The sequence below is a fragment of the Prorops nasuta genome, unplaced genomic scaffold, assembly GCF_024137725.1.
Source record: "Prorops nasuta isolate Cenicafe-Biocafe unplaced genomic scaffold, Cenicafe_Pnas_1.2 PNAS00002, whole genome shotgun sequence".
Taxonomy (NCBI): domain Eukaryota; kingdom Metazoa; phylum Arthropoda; class Insecta; order Hymenoptera; family Bethylidae; genus Prorops; species Prorops nasuta.
The window spans coordinates 1,061,682-1,081,699 of record NW_027116799.1 but is presented as its reverse complement, the minus strand read 5'-3'; the positions used below and the strand labels follow the sequence as shown (position 1 = coordinate 1,081,699).

General features: G+C 35.9%; 2 protein-coding genes across 6 annotated transcripts in view; one reads left to right on the top strand and one right to left on the bottom strand.

Moving 5' to 3' along the window:
- LOC136782936 (semaphorin-1A-like) overlaps positions 1-20,018 on the bottom strand; it is a 183,916-nt gene that overhangs the window by 144,841 nt on the left and 19,057 nt on the right. The window lies entirely within an intron of this gene.
- LOC136780043 (uncharacterized) lies at positions 11,101-18,821 on the top strand. Of its 4 annotated transcripts, XM_066738098.1 has the most exons (9): positions 11,102-12,346; positions 12,786-12,826; positions 13,355-13,488; positions 13,604-13,860; positions 13,933-14,171; positions 14,391-14,738; positions 14,843-14,973; positions 15,308-15,637; positions 18,416-18,821. In XM_066738098.1, the coding sequence occupies exons 1-9, from the start codon at positions 12,312-12,314 to the stop codon at positions 18,419-18,421; spliced, it is 1,521 nt and encodes a 506-aa protein (XP_066594195.1). In that variant the 5' UTR covers positions 11,102-12,311; the 3' UTR covers positions 18,422-18,821. The 4 variants fall into 4 exon arrangements, with proteins under 4 accessions (XP_066594180.1, XP_066594195.1, XP_066594205.1 ...); XM_066738083.1 differs by lacking the exon at positions 18,416-18,821 and having other exon boundaries at positions 11,101-12,346; positions 15,308-15,742; XM_066738108.1 differs by lacking the exon at positions 18,416-18,821 and having other exon boundaries at positions 12,775-12,826; positions 15,308-15,742.

Sequence of the window (20,018 nt, the reverse complement as noted above, 5' to 3'; positions counted from 1 at the left end):
TTTATTGTAGGAAAAATCTTATTACTTTCTCCCATAACGGTCATAATAATAATAACAGAAGTATTTTTATAGCAGCCAGCAGACGTTTCTCTATATCGCGTGTTTCGAGCTGAAAGAGAGAATACGAAAGATGGGAAATGGTGGGAAATTATGCATACGGTGAAGCAACAATTACTGGAGGCAAGCTGGATCGAATTTGCAAGCGAGTTGATCTGATTAAGTCGCAAACGTTAAATTTAACAGCAAGTGTTGCTGTTCGGGGGCAAAGGGAGAGAGAGAGATTCGCGTAGAACTACCATTGTCGACAATAATTGTCGCCAGGCCGATAACAGAGGGATTTGCAGAAAGAGGAAGAGGCTTCGTCGGCTAGTCGAGGATTTCGGATTACCGCGGATCTCTGTTGATTACGCGTCCCATTTCCGCGGCTTCCCCCGGTCATGTTGATAGGCCACATGGACAAGCGAAAACTCCTGCAACCGCAATCTCCAAACGGTCCATTATACCCACCGGATTATACCCTTCAAAAAAATGAACACGCGAAAAAAACAGCTTCCAGTTGACAAGTACCAAAAATGCAAATAAAAAAAGCTCCAACTCTTACACGATGTGTATAAAAGAAGCATGCAGCACGGAGAAAAGGGTAAAGTAAAAAGGAGGCAGGTGGGTCCGGACCACGCGATATAATAACTGAAAGTCAAATTAGCATCGAGCATTAGCTCTAATTTCGAGTTGGGAGATGAAAAAATGCGATTATGGTAGGGAAAAGTGGAGAGACATGAAAATGCAGGAGGAAAAGTGCAAATGGGAAAAAGTACGAGAGTGGAGCGGTATATACCTACGCGGGGACGAAGGAATAAAGGGAAACATTTGGTAACTAATTCAGTTGAAAAGAAATAAGAGAGAAGGAGGGGATACAAAAAGATTGGTTTATTTAAAAACAAGAATAAAGGAAAAACGAAAAGACTGTGTGCGGCTTGTGAATAAAGGAAAAAGGCAAGGGGGGGGGGGGGAAGGTAGGAGATGCGTCGGTCCCGGAGGAGAGGAGGCCGAACGAGAGAGAGCGGTGTAAGGTGGGAGATTTAAAGGGGACGAGGAAGCAAGGTACAGCTACATAGGAAGCCAAGCGAGCAAGCAGGCAGCCAAGCAGTTCTTCGGGATGAATATTCAAGGAGAGGTGGGAGAGGAGGAGGAGGGGGTGGAGGAGCGAAAAGTCGAAGAAGGCGCGCGCGGTCTCCGTGGGCCGTGTGACCTCTCGTGGAAACAACCAGGTGAAATGGTTCAAATCATGGGGAATATTCAGGCCTCGTATTTCTCGCTCCGTTCGCCATATCTCGTCGTCCCTCCTATTATTCACGCTGACCGAATAATAGAAGCGCGCGTCCGAGCTGGTCCATGCACTATATATATACCGCTTCGAACGACTATGCATGAAATCGAAATCGAAAACGAACCGGTCAGTCACAACTATATTTATCGAGATTAACGCCGCGAGCGATAATCTCCTCGTGGATTTCGGTCAGTCGATTCGTCCAACGCAATACCGCAACCGGTCATACATATTATTTGAATAATTGTGTATACTAGGAGAGTATATATATATATATATTATATATATAGGTATATACTATAGTTTCGCAATTGCATTTTCAAGGAGGAAGAGAGAGAGAGAGAGAGTGGAGGACTGTGCACTCTCTCCAAACCCAAGCAACCCCTCGATGAGAGCGAGTCTCTCGCCAGCCATCCACCGACTACTAGATTACGTCACGCGCCTCCCTGGCAAGATTACGTCACGCTCGGCTCCGTAAACTTTAATGGAATCGCGTCTTGTTTCAGGGTGGAGGTCGTCCCGTAGAAAACTGCACTTTCCACTTCCTTTTGCTTCGCTACTCTTTATTAAGCTTTTGTCCGATGCAGCTACTTTTCGCCTTTCTCTCTCTCCCTCCCTGTATTTAACGTTTTTCAAAACAGCTCTGCGCGGATAATTCCATTACATACTCCATTCACATTGGAATTCTATTGTATTATATATATATATATATATATATACAGGGTGTTTCGCGTAAGACGTCCAAAGCAAGGACACAAAATGACGCGTAACTCTTTAACTACAGGAGATATTTAAATTTTGTATAGGAGCTTTTCGAAACCTCTTCTTATTTGCTTTCAAAAAGGTCATGTGAAAAAATTGAATATCTATTATAGCTAAAGAGATATGCGTCATTTTGTATCCGTGCTCGGGGCGTCTTACGCCAAATACCTTGTATATATATATAGGTGTACATACAGATGGAGGGAAGCTTTGGACATTTTTAAAAGCGTTGGAGAACATTTCAGTGGGATAGGCAGGAGGACGAGAGAATTGAGCTAATTAAAGTGGTTCTTGTGTAGGATACACCAAGGCTACTGAACAATCTCTACGTTTGTCTGCAGGACGCGGTACGCGTTTTTCTTGCTTTTTCCGGACGTTGAATCTTGACAGTATCGCGGAAGACCGGAGGATAGCTGCACTCAGAATGGAGCAACGAGAATATGCAGCTGCAAGCTGCACAGAGTTGCAACTCGAGCTATAATGGCTGGGGCTCCAATTGCAAAGCTGCTCTAGCCTCTGTTATAAAGTTATATATATATATATATATATATATATGTGTGTGTGTGTGTGTGTGTGTGTAGGACGTAGGTGAGCAAAAGTTGTATAGGTGTGGTAGAAGTACACCACCACGCCATAGGAGCATCAGCGTAAGAAGGACCCTGGCCGAGCTGCAAACTGCCGCAGATCTTTCTCTCGAGGCTCACGTGTCTTCCTCTTAGGAGAAAGAGCCAGCCAGCTCTCACGTGCGCGCAGGTGTGCATTAGATACGTGAACCAACCATCTGACCCATTGCCGTGTGCTTCGGCCTCGTACTCCCCAAGAATTTCCCAAGACTTACTTTCCAATTATCTCCACAATTAAACCGTAAAGCCCGTGCTCCCACCCAATCCGAATTCCTTCCAACAAACCCATTATTACAAAACCCCGAAAAACCTAGCTTAATTATCTAGCGTCTTATATATATATATACGAATGCTCCGTTTAATCTCGACCCAAAATGAGAAATGAACGCGAGACTTTGGCAAAAAGTCCACCACTGATAGACCACGGTCCTTTGTCCAGCAGCCACAAAACTATGTACCTATATATATCAATTTATTTTAAAGCATTCCGAAAGCATGCAGTTGAATGAGCCAGGAGAGCTTCCGTCTCTATATCGATTTTCATCCATATAATGTATAGGGGATGAAACAAAAAATTCATCATCGAGGCAATGGAGAATTAGGGGAGTCATTATCGAACAGAGATAAGCTGTTTAAAGGAAGATCTCGAGTTTCGCGTGAAAAAAATCGATATTCGATTGTGCTTTATCAATTGATAAAGGAATGAAGGACGGGGGCATTAAAAGTGGCATGGGATCAAAGAAAGCAAAGCAAAGAAAAGCTTAGCAAAGTACTCTCTGGGATAATATTTTTCGTAATTACGGGAATTACATGGTAGTGGGTGTATAAGAGAGAGAGAGAGGGATAACCATGGAAAGGGGATATTAAGTTACACGGTAGAAGCAACGTACTATTTTTCTAAACTGATCCCTTTGAGCGATCGTTACAAGCTAGCTTTATTGTCTTTGCCGTGCCACATCATCGCGTGGCGTATGGCGTACTATAGTATATATACAGGGAGCACCAAGTCGCACACCAAGCTATAAAGATATATATGTATAGATGCAACGCTATCCATTTGTGAGCCACCGGTAATTTCCTCGGGGAAGAATCCTGACGTATCCCCCTACCAATTCTCACCGTCCGCCTCCACCACCACGGGGGACACGAAATATCCATTCCCGCGTATAATTATGGCGATTAATAAGCCAAGGCCAAGGGCATTAACTCGCTGGCCGAAACCATTCAGGAGCAAGCCGAGCAGGTTTGCACAAAGCATTTCACCTGGTGCACCGGTGCCAATTTCCGTCAGCGTTATACTCGCCGCCACATACAAATATTGGTCGGTTACTCCTATATGCGTTATATACGACTATAATAGCAGTCCAAAGTCCAGTCACCATCGACTATCATCCTATATATATATATATACATATATAGGAAACTTTATTTTCCCCCGAACCTTTACCTCTCCGTCCTGAAAAATCGCTCAGAAACCAAATAAAACTCCATCGAGGTATCGCCCGGGTCAAACGGTCACCGCGAATTTCAGTTTTATTTTCGTCAAATTCACCTGGCTCTATGCATACATATATATATATTCCTATATCGGAAGAATCCAAAAAATCTCAATATTTCAAGATTTCCATCAATTTGTCACCTGTAACCGACGGAAAAAAGAAATGGTCGATAAATTTTTCCATCTGATAACTATATATATATATATATATATATATACGCGTATATGAGTTTTTTGAAAAAATAGGACGCTGCGGAAAACGGAAAGTCGAGGGTTCTTCCTGGGTGTTATTGTAGGAGAAATAAAGCTCGTTTCCTGTCGGGAGATAAGTGAAATAGTAATTCGCATTAAGGAGACGAGTTTCCGTAAGAGCGGGAGCGTTGTTCCAGCGGTAGTTAAACGTAGTCGAGCGGATCTAGCAATCCTTTTTCCTCCGATGCTCGCTCAGTGTTTAACGAGTACTTGGAAATGTCGCATTACTCTTCCGGTGGTCGATCGATTCGCTTAACAAACGTACTCGAAAAGTACATCGCTAGTCCTCGACTGTGCTCGGAAGTTCATGAACGATGGAGAGGGAGAAATTTTCACTTCAACAGCACCGACGTGTCAGCAAGGGTGAAGATTCATTTTATCGCAAAATTGCCACCGACGAATCGATATCTCTCACTTTCGTCACGAGCTGGCAATTCGATAAACGAATGAATGGTGAGAAGATTATTGGTACCGGCCAATCGTTACAATGGCCACCTATATATATATATATATATATAGTAAATAACATTGCTGCAGGTACGCCATAAGCTGAAATTCACTCGGATAGACGATCTCTGGCGTTTCTAACACGAGCCCCTACACGCAAATCCGTGCATTTACATGCGAGCGAAACAACTTGGGGTATCTCCAAATGTATTTTACATTCAATTGAAAACACACTGGATGTGTTGCCTGTGCCAATGGAATTATTCCTACGCATTTCGTATGTATGCGATTCGCACTTTGATATATATATATATATATAGTAAATACTTGCATCATGCACATAACGAATCGTTTTGCGCGATATGATCATCTCGGACAGTTTTGGATGATAGGTTTTAGAGTTGACGGAGATATTAAATCGAAGAGGCATTTCTATATATATATATATGTATATGGTAAAGTGGGAGGGAGGTGAGTGTTGTTCGTTTACAAGATGTTTGCATAACAGCTTATGGAAGAATGGGGAACGATACGGGGTAGAATAATAAGAAATGTGAATATGAAGGTGTACGGTTTGATAGGTAGGTGCGAGGCAAAAGCGACGTGTGTCTGTGGGCGCTTAAATGTAAATGTGGGTAGGCTGTCACGATAGGTCTAGGATAGGATAGGAGATATATAGGATAGGGTGGAATAGGATGGAATGGGTTGGAGGATAGGGATAGGAGCCGGCTGGTTGCAAGTGTCTCACGCCTGCGGCCGATTGTCATCGATCGACTGGAAGACGTTGCTGGAGGTGTCCTCCCCCTGCCCCGCCACTCCCCTCCTCCTCCTCTTCCTCTTCCTCCTTGCTAACCCTGCCGAGGGCCAATCGAATTTTCATCGCCGTGGAGCTGCCTGAATATTCATGCTTCGCCACCTCCTCCCTCTCTCTTACTCCCCCCTGCCCCTCCCTTCATATCTTTCCCCTAGCGAACACACACGTACACTCAAACCTTCTCCCGGAGGCTTTTCCTATGATCCGCTCCACAGCCATAGAACCTCCTCCGGGAACGTCCCTCCCCCACTCCTCCCCCCAGGAATTCCACTGCAACGCAGCTCCCTCGAGACTCGCCTATATATCTCCAATCATTCGATTCCCCATTCCCCCCGACATATATAGCAGACACCATCCAGTACACGTTAAAACAGTCATCGCGATCTTAATTCGAACATCTCTCTGCTCGACAGGCCTTCATTTTGCCCTACTCCTCCTCCTCCTCCTCCTCCTCCTCGAAAGAACTTCAAAGAAGCCAGTTTTATTTGCCAAGCGAGGAAATAAGCAATCATGGAACCTGCGAAGTGGCGAATTTTATTTTTACACGCCAATCGCCCCACTCCTTCGCTCATATTTTCAAACTCCCTCGGCTATTTTTACAGCAGCACCACCCCCGGTTTACGAGTTTCGCGTGGCTGCCCGGCTTACGAATATAGAATGAGCAAAATTTACAAGTTCTATACTAAAGATAATTTTATTACAGTTCATTTTATTAACGTATATTTATTTATATAATTGTTAATTTTTTCGCATAGCTATTTTTCGAGAGAATCAGGGATGTGTTTTCCGCTATTTAAAGTCGAGTGTCTTTGCTTTCTTTGTCATTTAGCAGCTGCAAATAGAGGAGTTCCGGGTAGCAGCAGCAGCAGCAGCAGTCGGAAAAATGAGAGTGTATAAGGACAATGGTGGTGCGTGGTGGTGGAGGAGGAGGAGGAGAGGGAAAGAGAGAGGTTGGATTGAAGCTATCTCCGGACAGGCAGAGCGCGTTCGGTATTGTCCCGGGAGCGGAATTTCTGGGGGACCGCGTGATTGCTCCGGGCCATCCTTGCAAATCGAGCGTTTCGAAGGAAAGGAAGAGGTTGGCTTTTGCCACGTGCACCATGGTGGTAGAAGCACCACCGGCTAGACTCGCCACTCCACCGTGTCCTGACGTTTAGGAATTCACCTCCAGAGGGAATAATATGGACGGGCGTGCGCGAGTGAGCGAGCGAGCGCGTTATACCGCCGTATTATAGCTGCTACCAATGTTATTTGCTGCTCCCTTCCACAGTCCTGCACGATCGCTCCATCCTGCTTATATGAAAACGTTGTTGGCTGCTGCTGCTGCTGCGAAAAATTAAAGCCGATGCACACAAGGTGCAATACTGCCCGAGGGAGACAGAAAGCTAAATTGAAACTACGGGGATGAGATATCTTAGGACAGACCTATACGTGCTTACCAGCTGTTCTCTTCTCTATCCACCGGCTGCCACTCCGAGGCCTTCATCCCGTCGTCGTCTCGAGTCTACGAGTCTAAGAGAGATCCAATGAAAACGTTGGCTCTTTCTAAGAATTTAAATTTCACCCACCGAGGGCAATTGCTTCCTTCGGGGATCCTCGACAAATTGAATGTGTTCCCGGATAAGTACCCCGCGAGAACAACTCTCAGTCAACACACTGCTTTGCTCTCCTAACAACCTTCTAACGCAGTAATAATAGTATATATACAAGAAAAGATGACAAAATTCCAACGCGACGTATCGATGCTTCGTTATATCAAAGCTCAAAAACGCGTAGAATAAATATCTAGTGTCAAAAGAAAATTCACACAGTGTCCTCTCGAGTTCCCAATATATATATATATATATATACTGTAGGTATAAGAAATCATTATAGTTTCTCACGCATAGAATATACTTTTTATATATATATGATCGATATTAAAAAAAGCCAATAGGTGCGTTTGCAGGGGTTTAAAAAACACGAGCTGCGTCTAAGCTTTTTGTTGAGATGCACTCAGGAATATTAGCGAGATTTGAAAAGGGAGTGAGAATGAGACGAGGGGTATACAGTAGCTGGGGTATTGGTGGGGTTGGAGAAGCTATATACGTATAGTCCTCTATCCATATGGGGTGGGTCCTATGCCGCAGCCTAAGTGGAAATCTAGGGTAGCTTTATATATAGGTATATATACATATTGTATATAAGGTAGAGTGTGGCTTGGGCAGTATAGAAGGTACAGCAACAGCAGCGAGCCGAGTTGAAAGCTGCCGAGTGCAAAAATCAAGTTGCTTTGCTTTTCAGTGGTGGACTCTTCTCTCTGGAGGTATATATAGGGCCCCTCTTCGTGTACTCGCGTACAGCGTTCAAAGCGACGAGGGGGAAAAGGGGAAGCTAACAGGCAGCAGCACAGCAGCAGCAGCAGCGTTTAGTTCGCACAGTCTTGCCAGCTGGCGTATATATGTGTATACATATACATACACGGTGGGGGAGTCTCGGCTCGCATGTGGAAACTGTTGATGGGAAAGGCCCGAGTTGAAACAGAGGAACAAAAAGCAAAAAGCATAATGCGAGTAATAAAAAATGCATCTCAAATGAGAAGGTAGCAGAAGGCTTACGGGAGGGAGCGAGTGGATAAAGGGATATCAGGGGGAAGAATGAAACTCGAGTCGAAAGGAAAGTAGATCAAGAGGAGAAGCCAGCGAGCGTAAAGTGGGACAATGAAAAAAGTGAGGTAACAGTGTGTGTGTGTGTGAGAGAGAGAGAGAGAGAGAAAGATAGCAAAGAGTGTGATTTGCACAAAAAGATCGAGGGGGATGCTTAGGTGGGGAAAGGAATAAGTATTGCGAGGAGAGAGAGAGAGAGAATAGAGTGAAATCGTCGGGGAATCGAGGGTTCTCGCTCTCTTCCATAGTTTTTCTACCGACTGGCTTGGCGGTGGTGCATGGCTCTCAGTTTCAAAGAGCTCCGCAAACGCGGGGGTCTTACATTCATTGATGATTTTTTCAAAGAAGCCCTCTCTCTCTCCCTCTTCTATATAAATATATATAGTATACCGAGTCTTCCGCCAGGAAGCGGGCAACCAGGGCTGAAATTATTTAACCCGGAGCCAGTCATTGGTCGCTTCTCATTCGTCTTGCGGTGTACCGCGTTGTGGTGGCTACTTGTATATTTCAACCAGCGCGCCGCTATAAGGGTGGATCGTGAAAAGATCGGTGTGTAAAACATGAAGAAACCGAGACCAAGTCATGGATAGAGAGAGAGAGAGAGAGAGAGAGAGAGAAGACGTTGGCCCTGACAACGCTGAGAACTGACTTACTTCCGATCTGTCGCTGAATTATTATTCCTACAATGGCCTGACAACTGCGAAAGGGAAGATTTAATCAGCCGCGGCACGAATTTGCGCGGATTAAATGTATAGGTGGGGAGGGAATATTAGCAATTCCGATCACTCCCAAGGAGCCTTACCCGAACAAGTGGACTACCACAATTTACTTGCTTTTTCCCTATTCCATTAGCTTATTGAACAATCTCGTATAATCAATTTACCACGCTGCATTTATATCCCACTATCGATTATAACCATCCTCGCAGATCGAACAACTTTTGCAATCTTTCGATAAAATAATAAACCATGTATATATACACTTTTTGCGAGAGCTCCAATAAACGTTATAATAATACATAACTCGGACAGAAACCGGCTATATATGCACTGAGAAAAGAAATTACTTCAATTTAGTAAATTCATTTACTTGACTTTTGATTTATTTAAATTTAATAAATATAGTTAAAAATGAGTAAATATTGTTCCTTTGAAATAAATGTTTTATTTAAAAATAATGAAAAATATCTTGGATTTTTATTTTCTTGATACAAATAATTAAATATTTCGATTAAATAAATATCTTTATAATCAAGTGTACAAAACACTAATTGCAAAAATATCTGTTTACTTGGCATTTCTACAAAACTGCGAACGAATAATACTTTCAAATCAATTTATTATTTTATTCGAAGAAAGCAAATATTTATTTGTTTATGATCAGGATGAATTCAAACAAATATTTACTCACAGTTAAAGAGAATTATTTTAAATAAGAAAATATTTATTTCCAGCAAATTATTATCACCTTAGAGTAATAGTATAATTCCTTAAAACCAAGTAAACAAAATTTGTTAAATATAATAAATATTTCCTACAACTAACTTTATCCTCACTCAAATCAAGAAAAGATACTTTAAAAATAATTTAACGAAACTTTTGTTTTAATATGCACTGTTTCATTAAATAGAAGTAAATAATTGTTTCTTTCATATATAGAAATTACTTAAAATAAAAGAACGACCACTTGCCGCAAGACATTGATCTAAAACGAGAATAATAGTTATTTCATGTTAATTGAAAAATTTATTATTGTTCGGGATTTTAGGTGTGTTGATGCAAGCGATTCGAGATTCGAGCTGCCTCGCTCTAACACACTCTCTGTCTCTCTCCCTCACAGTTCGGCGTAACGCCGCCAGGTGGCTGGCTCGCGTAGCGGCTTTCTCGCTGACAAGATTTTGCCTGCGAAGTACTTAAGCACGCGAGTCACGCCTGCTCGTTGTCTCTCGACAACGTCGAGACCGTGGAGACTGCTCTCTAGTTCCGTTTTGGAATGCAATAGCACAGTCTTAGGACTTTGTTCCTATCCTTTTTTTCAGTGCTTAAAGCACTATCGTATAACATACGATTTTCGAAGCCTTGTTTCCCTTAACTTAATATTTAACCCATCTGCGTATACCACTCTGGTTGCGCAGTCTACATCCTATCCTTCTTTTCCTTAAACCATTTGACTTTCTTTTTGTGAAAACCATACCGAGTCAGGTCTCTCACAATTATTTAATAGTAAATATATATACATTCAAATTAAAACAAATATATTTGTTTTCATGATCCAGTGGTTTATAAGCAAGTATAGCTTATTTACTTGAAAAAAATACTGCTGCTTTTATCCCCAGAGGAAACAATGTGACAAAACTAAAGATATAATAATTTGATAGTAATAAATGTTATAATGCTATCATAAATTTAAAATTATTTTTAATTTCAATGAATATTCCTTTAATTTAAAAGAACATTTTATAAATTTAATGACTAAAAACTCATTAGAGCAAACATTTCATTTACTTGAAAGAAGCTACTAATTCTTTCGTAGTCAAATACTGTATAAAATACACTAAAGGTGGTTCGAACGTGATTTTCTAGTTAAATAGAGTTGTAGGTAGTTACAAAATTGAAGGTAGTACTTTATGTATTCTAGTTATCATAGAAAATCAGTTTGCAAAAAATAAATAATTTAAGTGTTATTTTTATTAATCTTTCTGAAACAATTATATTAAAAGAAATACTCATATGATTTGAGTATTTGCCACATTTCCATGCAGAATATAGATAAGTACGGAATTAAAAATTTTTCACGAGTAATAATAGGAGATTATTATCGGTAATATACACGTTTCGGTGATTTAAAAATTGTTTTAATTTAAAATATATTACTACAGTTTTTTATTGCTTTGTATTGTCATTGCAATACGGGACATCATAAATTTCTTCAAAATGTGTTGATCGCCCATTAGGCTACACGTTAAAAATGCCAATTTGAAATAATTATTTTTTACTTGTATCATCGGTAACATCATTCAAAATTTTAGTAGATTATTCCTCTATGCCTAAATAACCTTTCTTTAAAATTTTAAAAAATTCTGAAGAAATTTCATTGGCGCTCGAACCACCTTAATGAAACATAATTATTTAATGCTACCAAATAATATGGCACCACTAGCAATTGACTATATGATTTTAATTTTAAGGAATATTCGCTTAATTTAAAAGAACACTGTATAAATTTAATGATTTAATATTCATTGAAGCAAACATCTCATTCACTTGAATGAAGTTACTGTTTACACAAATGCAATGTACCATTTGTTGTGATTGTGTAAATTTTAACGCTAACTGGAAAGCTTCCTAAATTTTAATTGTCGCACGTCTTTAGCGACACTCATATAAAGTTGAATTAATTCAACTTCCACCGATGTCGCAAGGTCGCTAGCGACTACACTTCCCTTCGTTTTGGAATTAAAGTCGCGCAATTCATCTCCTTTTCTAATAGCAGGACTTTGTCGCTTGCGATAAGTAGCCACGAACGACAAGTGAAAACAGCATAATGCAGACATCCAACAATCTGATTGGATCACATTATATATATCTAATCTATTCATCCAATAAGATTTAATGAATATTCCAGAAGTTTTCTTAACAGTACCTAGCTGCTTTTTACATCCGGCTACCGTTACCCCCTCTCCCATTGTCATTTCCGTTTGGAACCCGGAGAAGAACGTTGGAACAAGTGGATGTGAGGACGGACCACCAGCGAAATTATTAATACTATTTTAACGTGGTAGTGAAAGTTATGTGTTATATATTTTCTCACTACGAAGAATAAAAATATTGTATCATACGTAGAGTGTAACGCAATACAAATAATATTTTGAAGTTTCATAACGCATTGTTAGTGTTCAATGGAATGATGCAATGGATGCATTTACGATAAATTTGTTGACCGAATGGAACCTAGAAGATCTCATTTCATCATTCAAAGGTAAGAAAATCTTGCGAATTATTAATTTTCTTTTGTTTTTATACATAAAGACACTTCCAAGGAAAATGTTGTAGCAATGAAGTTGCATTTTTGGTTGTAGATTAGTGTAAGTGCACGTGGCTGCCATTTTCAGTAATAGGCACATAGTTTAAAATGAATATTTATTTTCTGTTTAAACTAAAGTAACCTTTGGACTTAAATTGACAACATCCTTCTACCTTCGTATCTAATATATTCCATACCTCTAACATTTGTTACTGCAACTGCTTCATTTTATCATAAGATATTAAGTTACCAAATTTCTATAACTATTTTTCTTAGTATGCTAGCAGCAACTTATAAACTTATAAAAACTTGATTTTATCAGTCATTTTAGTTTTATACATACTGTATGTACTAAGTATAATAAGAATATATACTGTATTTAGTTTTGTAATAGCTCTGGTACTGCAAACCTTTGTCGGACTGCAACAAATTATGGTAATATTTTCTTTTCTTAATCATACGCTGTTTATTGCAATGATTTTAATCTCATTATAATTCATTTGTACGATAGTAATTCAAATTAATAGAACCTATTATGATATACGCAGAACAAATCTCTCATTATTTTCTGTATTAAAAGTATATTCTAATGTAGTACATACATTAGTGATTAAATATTCATATTTCTAATCGTAAACTGAAATTATGCAGAAATTTTGTCTACTCTTTATATCAGGAAATATATAATCTAAATAAAAATGCTATTTAATGTACCATGATATTCGTAGTAAAAGTTCTTATATGAAGAGGAATTTTGTGTTTACTGTTCGACAAGAATATACCTATTTTATATATTAATAAATATTTACTGCGAACATCATTGTACATTAAATTTACATATTTATTTTATTCACTTAAATATTTATATAATAAAATAAATAAAAAATTGAATGAATAGATAGGTTTATCTGTAACACAGTATGTAAATTGATTTTTCTAACTGTTTTCCTTTTTGTTGTTTAGAAAATGAGATTAATGAACAAAACATTAAACATTTGAATGACTCAATGCTAAAGGAATTGATTCCTAAAATAGGAAGAAGAATTTTATTTATAAATAAATTGAAGCAGCTATATTCCAATGAATCTTTGTCGCAGGTACAGTACTCTAATAATATTAGTAAAATATATTACAATTTTGGAAAAACTGAATACAAATGTATAAGGTGTATGTATATTTCTTATTTAATCAGTTTCCTAAATTTTTATATAGAACAAAACAAGTTCAATAGAAAACTTGTCAAGTGATGATGAAGTTTCTAATGATGAAAATGCGTTACCTTCAGCAAATAACTCACTCATTTCAACTCGTTTGTATAATGATAGAAGAACTATACATAAAACTTTAAAGAAAAGTACTAGAGGTTCCGCAGTTTTATGTACATATAAAAAAAACAAAGTTCTGTCGATGAAAAACAGAAATATAATCGTTGACATAATTATGGAGGATGTCTTACAAAAAGAAAAAAGGTGTTCATTGTTAATAACATCACTTCTTTATGTTTTTTCCTCGTTTATATTCATTATATTTTCTTTCATTAGATTAAGAAATGCAGATTTCCATGGTTTAGCTAAACAAATTTGTGAGGAATTTCCTACGGAAAATTTGAATACTTACTATGTGCCTCCAATAACAAAAAAAGAATCAAATATAAATAAGTCGATAAGTTCAAAAGGGAAGCTGGTTAGCAAATATCGAAATAATTTATATGGACTAAAACTATTAAATGCAGTTGGAACTACAGAGGAGGAAAGTGATACAGATGAGAATGTTGACATAGGTAAAGTTCATTAAATTTTGTCTAATTAATTTAATGCTGTTATAAAAAATCAATATTTCATTTGAAGGAAATTTCATTAGAAGGAAATTTCATTTGCTTTAAATGATATTTACTATAAATAATTAAATTATGGAATTGTTATTTTTAAAAGCAATATTATACATTTAATTAAATAAAATTTGCTTCTCTATCATATAAATGAAAAATTTATGTTTATAGATACCGAAGGACTTGAATTGAAACAATGGTTAAGCGTTACAATAACTCCTTGGGATAAGGTTAAAGAAAATTGGAAAAAATCATTTAATTTTAGACGACAGGAATATAAGAAAAATAAAGATTTTAATATTGCTACAATCGTCGCCGAATGGCCAATATTAAGACAGCCCAATGCGTTTGCTTTAATCAACGAGGATTTCGATTCATTACGTTTAACTACGGTTAATTTAAATGAAGAAATTTGGGAAACTTTTTTCCAAAAGGTTTTAAAATTAAGAGATTTGAATAACAGGGATTCGAATTCATTAGCATTAAAAGAAGTGGTAACATTAGAAGAAATTAATATAGGTTAGCGTTCGTTTAGTTTCCTATTTCATTACGAATATAATTAAATATATGTTTTTAAGCTTCTCAAAATAATTTCATTTTGATAACAAATAATGATTAAATAGATTTGAAAGTAGCTGGACAGTTATTATTGCTACCATATTTGCTGCCGCCTAAAGGACGCATAAAATGTGGTCAAAAACATTGGAAACCCTCCGTTACAGAATGCAAAGATAGTATTCTTATGCATTTACTGGTAATTTTTATATACTTTTTGTTTTACAAGGTGCAGTATTTGTAAAAAAATAGCAGACGTGTGTTAAATATTTTTGAAGTGGTCAACTAAGCTTGAAAGAACAATGTATGTATTAAAATATAAATCAAAACTTGTTTAAAGTGAGTCGAAACCTCTAAAAAAGATTGTAATAACCTAGGATTTTTTATTTTAGTAGTTACTTACATTATGCCATCAAATTTGCTTAATATGTTAGTAAATATTTAATACACATGCCACGGACTTTCTTCAAATAGAGCACCTTGTATTATATCCGTTAACGTAATAATTTTATTTACATGAAGATTTTTGACAGATTCCTGGAGATATAATTGTTAAAGTTGATGAAAGAAGAGAATTAATGAAGAAATTGAACTTGTCGGTTCAACCATTCATCATAATAATTGGGCCTACATTAACAGATATTGAGTCGATATATGTATGCCTTGATGACATCATATACAAATTGGAATCTGTATTGCAAGCTGTCGACATTTGCTTCAAGATATTTCATGTGTTTAACCTCAAGTACCCACCAGAAAGTGAACACATCTGGCAGCTGGTGCAATTGTATATATATAATATAAAAACAGTGTACGACAAATACATTTCTCAAGTCGCCGAATTAATAACTGATATGAACAAGGTACGACAGCAATGTAAACTTAAATTTAAAATACATTATATTAACTATACTTTTCTTCAATTTAAGTCTCATAAAAGTCTTAGTCTATATAAAAATAATCATTAGTTTAGACCGCACTTTACGCAGTTGACGTTTTATAAAATGTAATTGCTTCTGCTCCATATATATTTGGAAATAAGTATACATACCTAAACAAAATGATTTGTTGTCCATATTGTAATAAAATTATAGAAGAAAGGAAATTTTTTAAAGTCCATGTAAAAAGAAATCATAAATTTCTATTAAATAGCTCATGTTATTGTAAATTTCGAAGTTGTTATAGATCTTTCTCTAACTTTTATGGATTTAAACAACATTATTTAAGAGAACATATGGCTGACGGTAGAGCCGGTAGTATTAAGGATGTTCAATATAATGGGCCAGTTACAATCGAAGAAAACAGGTTGTTTGAAAATTTCCTTTCAGATAATGAGGAACCAAATTTAATTGATGCCATAAAATCGGATATGTTAACTTTTACGAGAAACGAATCAAAATTAAATTTCAATGGTTTCAAAAATATTATTGTTTCCTATGTTTCATTATATATCGCTAAATTCTACAGTTTTCTAAACATACCTCGAAATTTTAGTTTACAGATATTAGAAACGTTGAAAGAATTTTTTTCCATGTCATTAAAAAAAATTGTAGAATATATTAGTTCTAATCAAATGTGTACTGTTCCACAAGAAACTGCAATTCTACAAGCTGTAGATGAAGCTTTCAATTATTTTACATCGGAATTTATAATTTTCAAATATTTTGTTCAACAAGGAACTCTGATTATGCCGGTAACTCGTAGTATAGATACAGGTTTGAGACCCCGTTCTTCTAAAGGAAAAAATATAGTTTCCATTTTCAACATTACTATTGAAACAGTGCCTTTAAAAATAACTTTAACGAAATTTTTACAATTGCCGCATGTTTTTGATTGTATTATAAATGAATTGGAAAAGCAAAGAGAACCTGGTTTCTTTAGTTCCATATTGGATGGTGAAGTTTGGCAAAATATTAAAGCAAATTTTCCTGAATCAATTGTCTTACCGTTAAATATATATTTTGATGACTTCGAGATTAACAATCCGTTAGGTTCTCATAATAATATAAATAAAATAGGATCTGTTTATTTTACCATTCCATGTATACCTAATGAATACAAAAGCACCTTGAATAATATATTTCTTGCTCAACTACATAAAACGGAGGATTATAAACATTATGGCAATTCTATAATTTTTCATAACCTTATCCAGGAGCTAGCCGAATTAGAAACACTTGGTACTACTGTTACATTTAATGGGGCAGTGAAAAAAATATATTTTGTTTTAACAGCAGTAATCGGAGATAATTTAGGATTAAACCAAATTTTAGGTTTCAATACAAGCTTCAATTCTAATTTTTCTTGTCGCTTTTGCAAAACTGATAAAAACCTACGAATGAGGCAATTAATGGAAAACGATAATCTAAGGCGTACCAAAGACACATATGCAGAAGACGTTCAGAATAGTACTTACGGCATTGCAGAACAATGCGTTTTCAATCAATTGCAATTTTTTCACGTAAATGAAAATGTTGCATTTGATGTAATGCACGATCTTTTTGAAGGTGTTTGTAGGTATGAAATGGGACAAATATTATACGAATTAATCTTCATTCAAAAACTGTTTTCGTTAGAGGTTCTAAATAATAGGATCCAGTATTTTGATTTCGGGAATAAATATAGTATAAATAAACCTGTTAGTATTTCAGATGCTGCAATTAAAAAAAAACTTATAATACTTTCTGCATCTGAAATGGCATGTTTCGTTCAATTTTTCGGTCTTTTTATTGGAGATTTAGTTCCTCACGATAATAAAGTTTGGAGAATATGGGTATTGTTAACTGAATTGATATGTACTGTTATGTCATCTTCGTTTAGCATTGAAAGTTTAAGTTATTTAAAAAATGTTATTTTTGAGCATCATTCATTATATCTAGAAACATTTAATGATAGTATTCTGAAACCTAAGCACCACTTCTTATTGCATTATCCAAGTATTATAAAAAAATATGGTCCGATCAAATATCTATCCAGTTTCAGATTTGAAGGAAAACATAAACAGTTTAAAAACATTGCTTCGGCAGTCGCTTCTCGCGTTAATGCTCCGCACACACTTGCTTTAAAGCATCAATTGCTTTTGAATTATCGCTTTTATTTAAATGATGGTTTCTCTAGTATTCCCAAATTAGGACCTCAACTACAAGAAAATTTACTAAATAGTATATGTCTTGAAGTACTGCAAGAAAAATTAGCTTTAAATACAATTAATAATTATAATTCCGTGGAATGGGTTAATTGTTACGGTACAATGTATAAACCAAAAATGCTTGTGATCGTAGAAAACAATGATATTTTTCCTACTTTTGGAGAGATTCGAAATATTATTGTGAATGGGAATAATATTTTGTTTATAGTTACAATTTTGCAAACACTTTCATTTGTCGAACATTATCATGCGTATGAAGTTAAAACAACGAAAAGTTGGAAATTAGTCTCTCGAAATGATCTAGAAGATTATTCCACTTTTAACATTCATATTTTGTCTAACGGTTTAAAATGTGTACCATGTATTTGAATTCCTTAATCATTTCGTGATGTGCTAGTATTTTTTTCATGTAAAGACTAAGACTTTTATATGAAAGCAAAGTGTTCTCTTTCTGACTTTTATAATTGTTGTAATGAATTTTATCCTATTTCAGGTTTAACAATAAGACACTTTTTTATGGATTACAATGTCCTTGAATAGACAACTTTAGTTTTTGATGTCGATAATTACTTTGACTTTCAGTTATTAATCATAATTGAATAATTTTATATATTACAGCGTTTTTTTTTGCGTTCGTTACATTAACTCAGTTACGTAAATTTAACACCCAATATATTAAATATTTAAGAAATATAAATATTATTTGTGCAATGCTCTGTGTTGAATAGTATATGATATTATGAATGAATATAATTATTAGATATGTATGCCATGCCATGTATTATACTATTTTATTTTGCTGTCTACTATCTATATGCTGTAAGGTTTAGTTGCTTGTATCTCTATACAAAATTATAAGGTGTTGCCTCTCTATTCCTAAATTTTTAAATATTTTTTATTTCCCTGTATCCTGTGTATAATATAGTGTTGCTCCCTTTACCAACATCTCAATTCGGTAAGTAGTGCAGTGACTCCATTATTTTCGTTAAAGTGATTATTGCTTAACACTAGATTGCCTGAAGAAATAAAGTCATTTTGACTGCTTTTTAATTTCTGTTAGAGAAAAAAAGTGTTTATAATAATAGAATTTCTTAGAATATTAAGACTTTTTATACATAAGCTTGTATAAAGTCTTAAAATCCTAAGAAATTCTATTATTATATACATATTTTTCTCTAACAGAAGTTAAAAAGTAATCAAAATGACTTCTTCAGGCAATCTAGTGTTAATCATACAAACAACAATAATTATAGGTAAACCAAAGGAAGAATTAGTCGCATTTAATAGATAATATTGTTAGAAAGTTAATGGTTGAAAAATGAAAATTCGAAAACTAAAGACAGAATAGTCTTATTACAGGATCAGGCCGCACATAGGTACGTTCAATGATCTCTATTAGTGGCATATGTTTAATATATCTGCATAAATGTAATACGTTGTTTCGAGTTAAGTTTCGTAAAGAAGAAATCATTTATTATTTATGTTTGTCAAACTTTATCATATTTACATAAATTTTTATTTTTACGACTAAATGATGCGCATTAAGCGACATTTCTTAAGACTTATCGCTGCTTTCCTTTAACACTTTAACCTATTTATGCTTTACAGACATTATGCACCGTTCTCTTTATATACAGTGTCTAACACGCAGGATTCATATCTGGGAAATTTTTGGTAGAATTTCACATAACTGACTTACAAAGAAAAGCATTGCAAAATTTGTTCACAGAAATTAATATTTATTGTGTTCAACATATTACAAAAGTAATTCCATTAATGGTAACGCATTAATATATTGATTCTAGTTTTCCTGCACTATCTTCTTTTCTCCAATGTTTTCATTCTCAAGCGGCCATTTTTGTCACCGTTCGACGCGTAACCTAGTGAGCGTTCCAACGACGAATAAGTAGTACGATACTGCTATCAAATGAATATAATCTTCATAATAATGAATCTTTCTCGCTAGTGGCCTTCTACATGAAACTTCTTATATATACTGAGTTCGAAACTCCTATAGGTATATTTAGGTTGTATACGACTCTATTGAATTGTTTAAGGTAAGTACATATTCTCTTCATACTAACAAATTTCTTCTA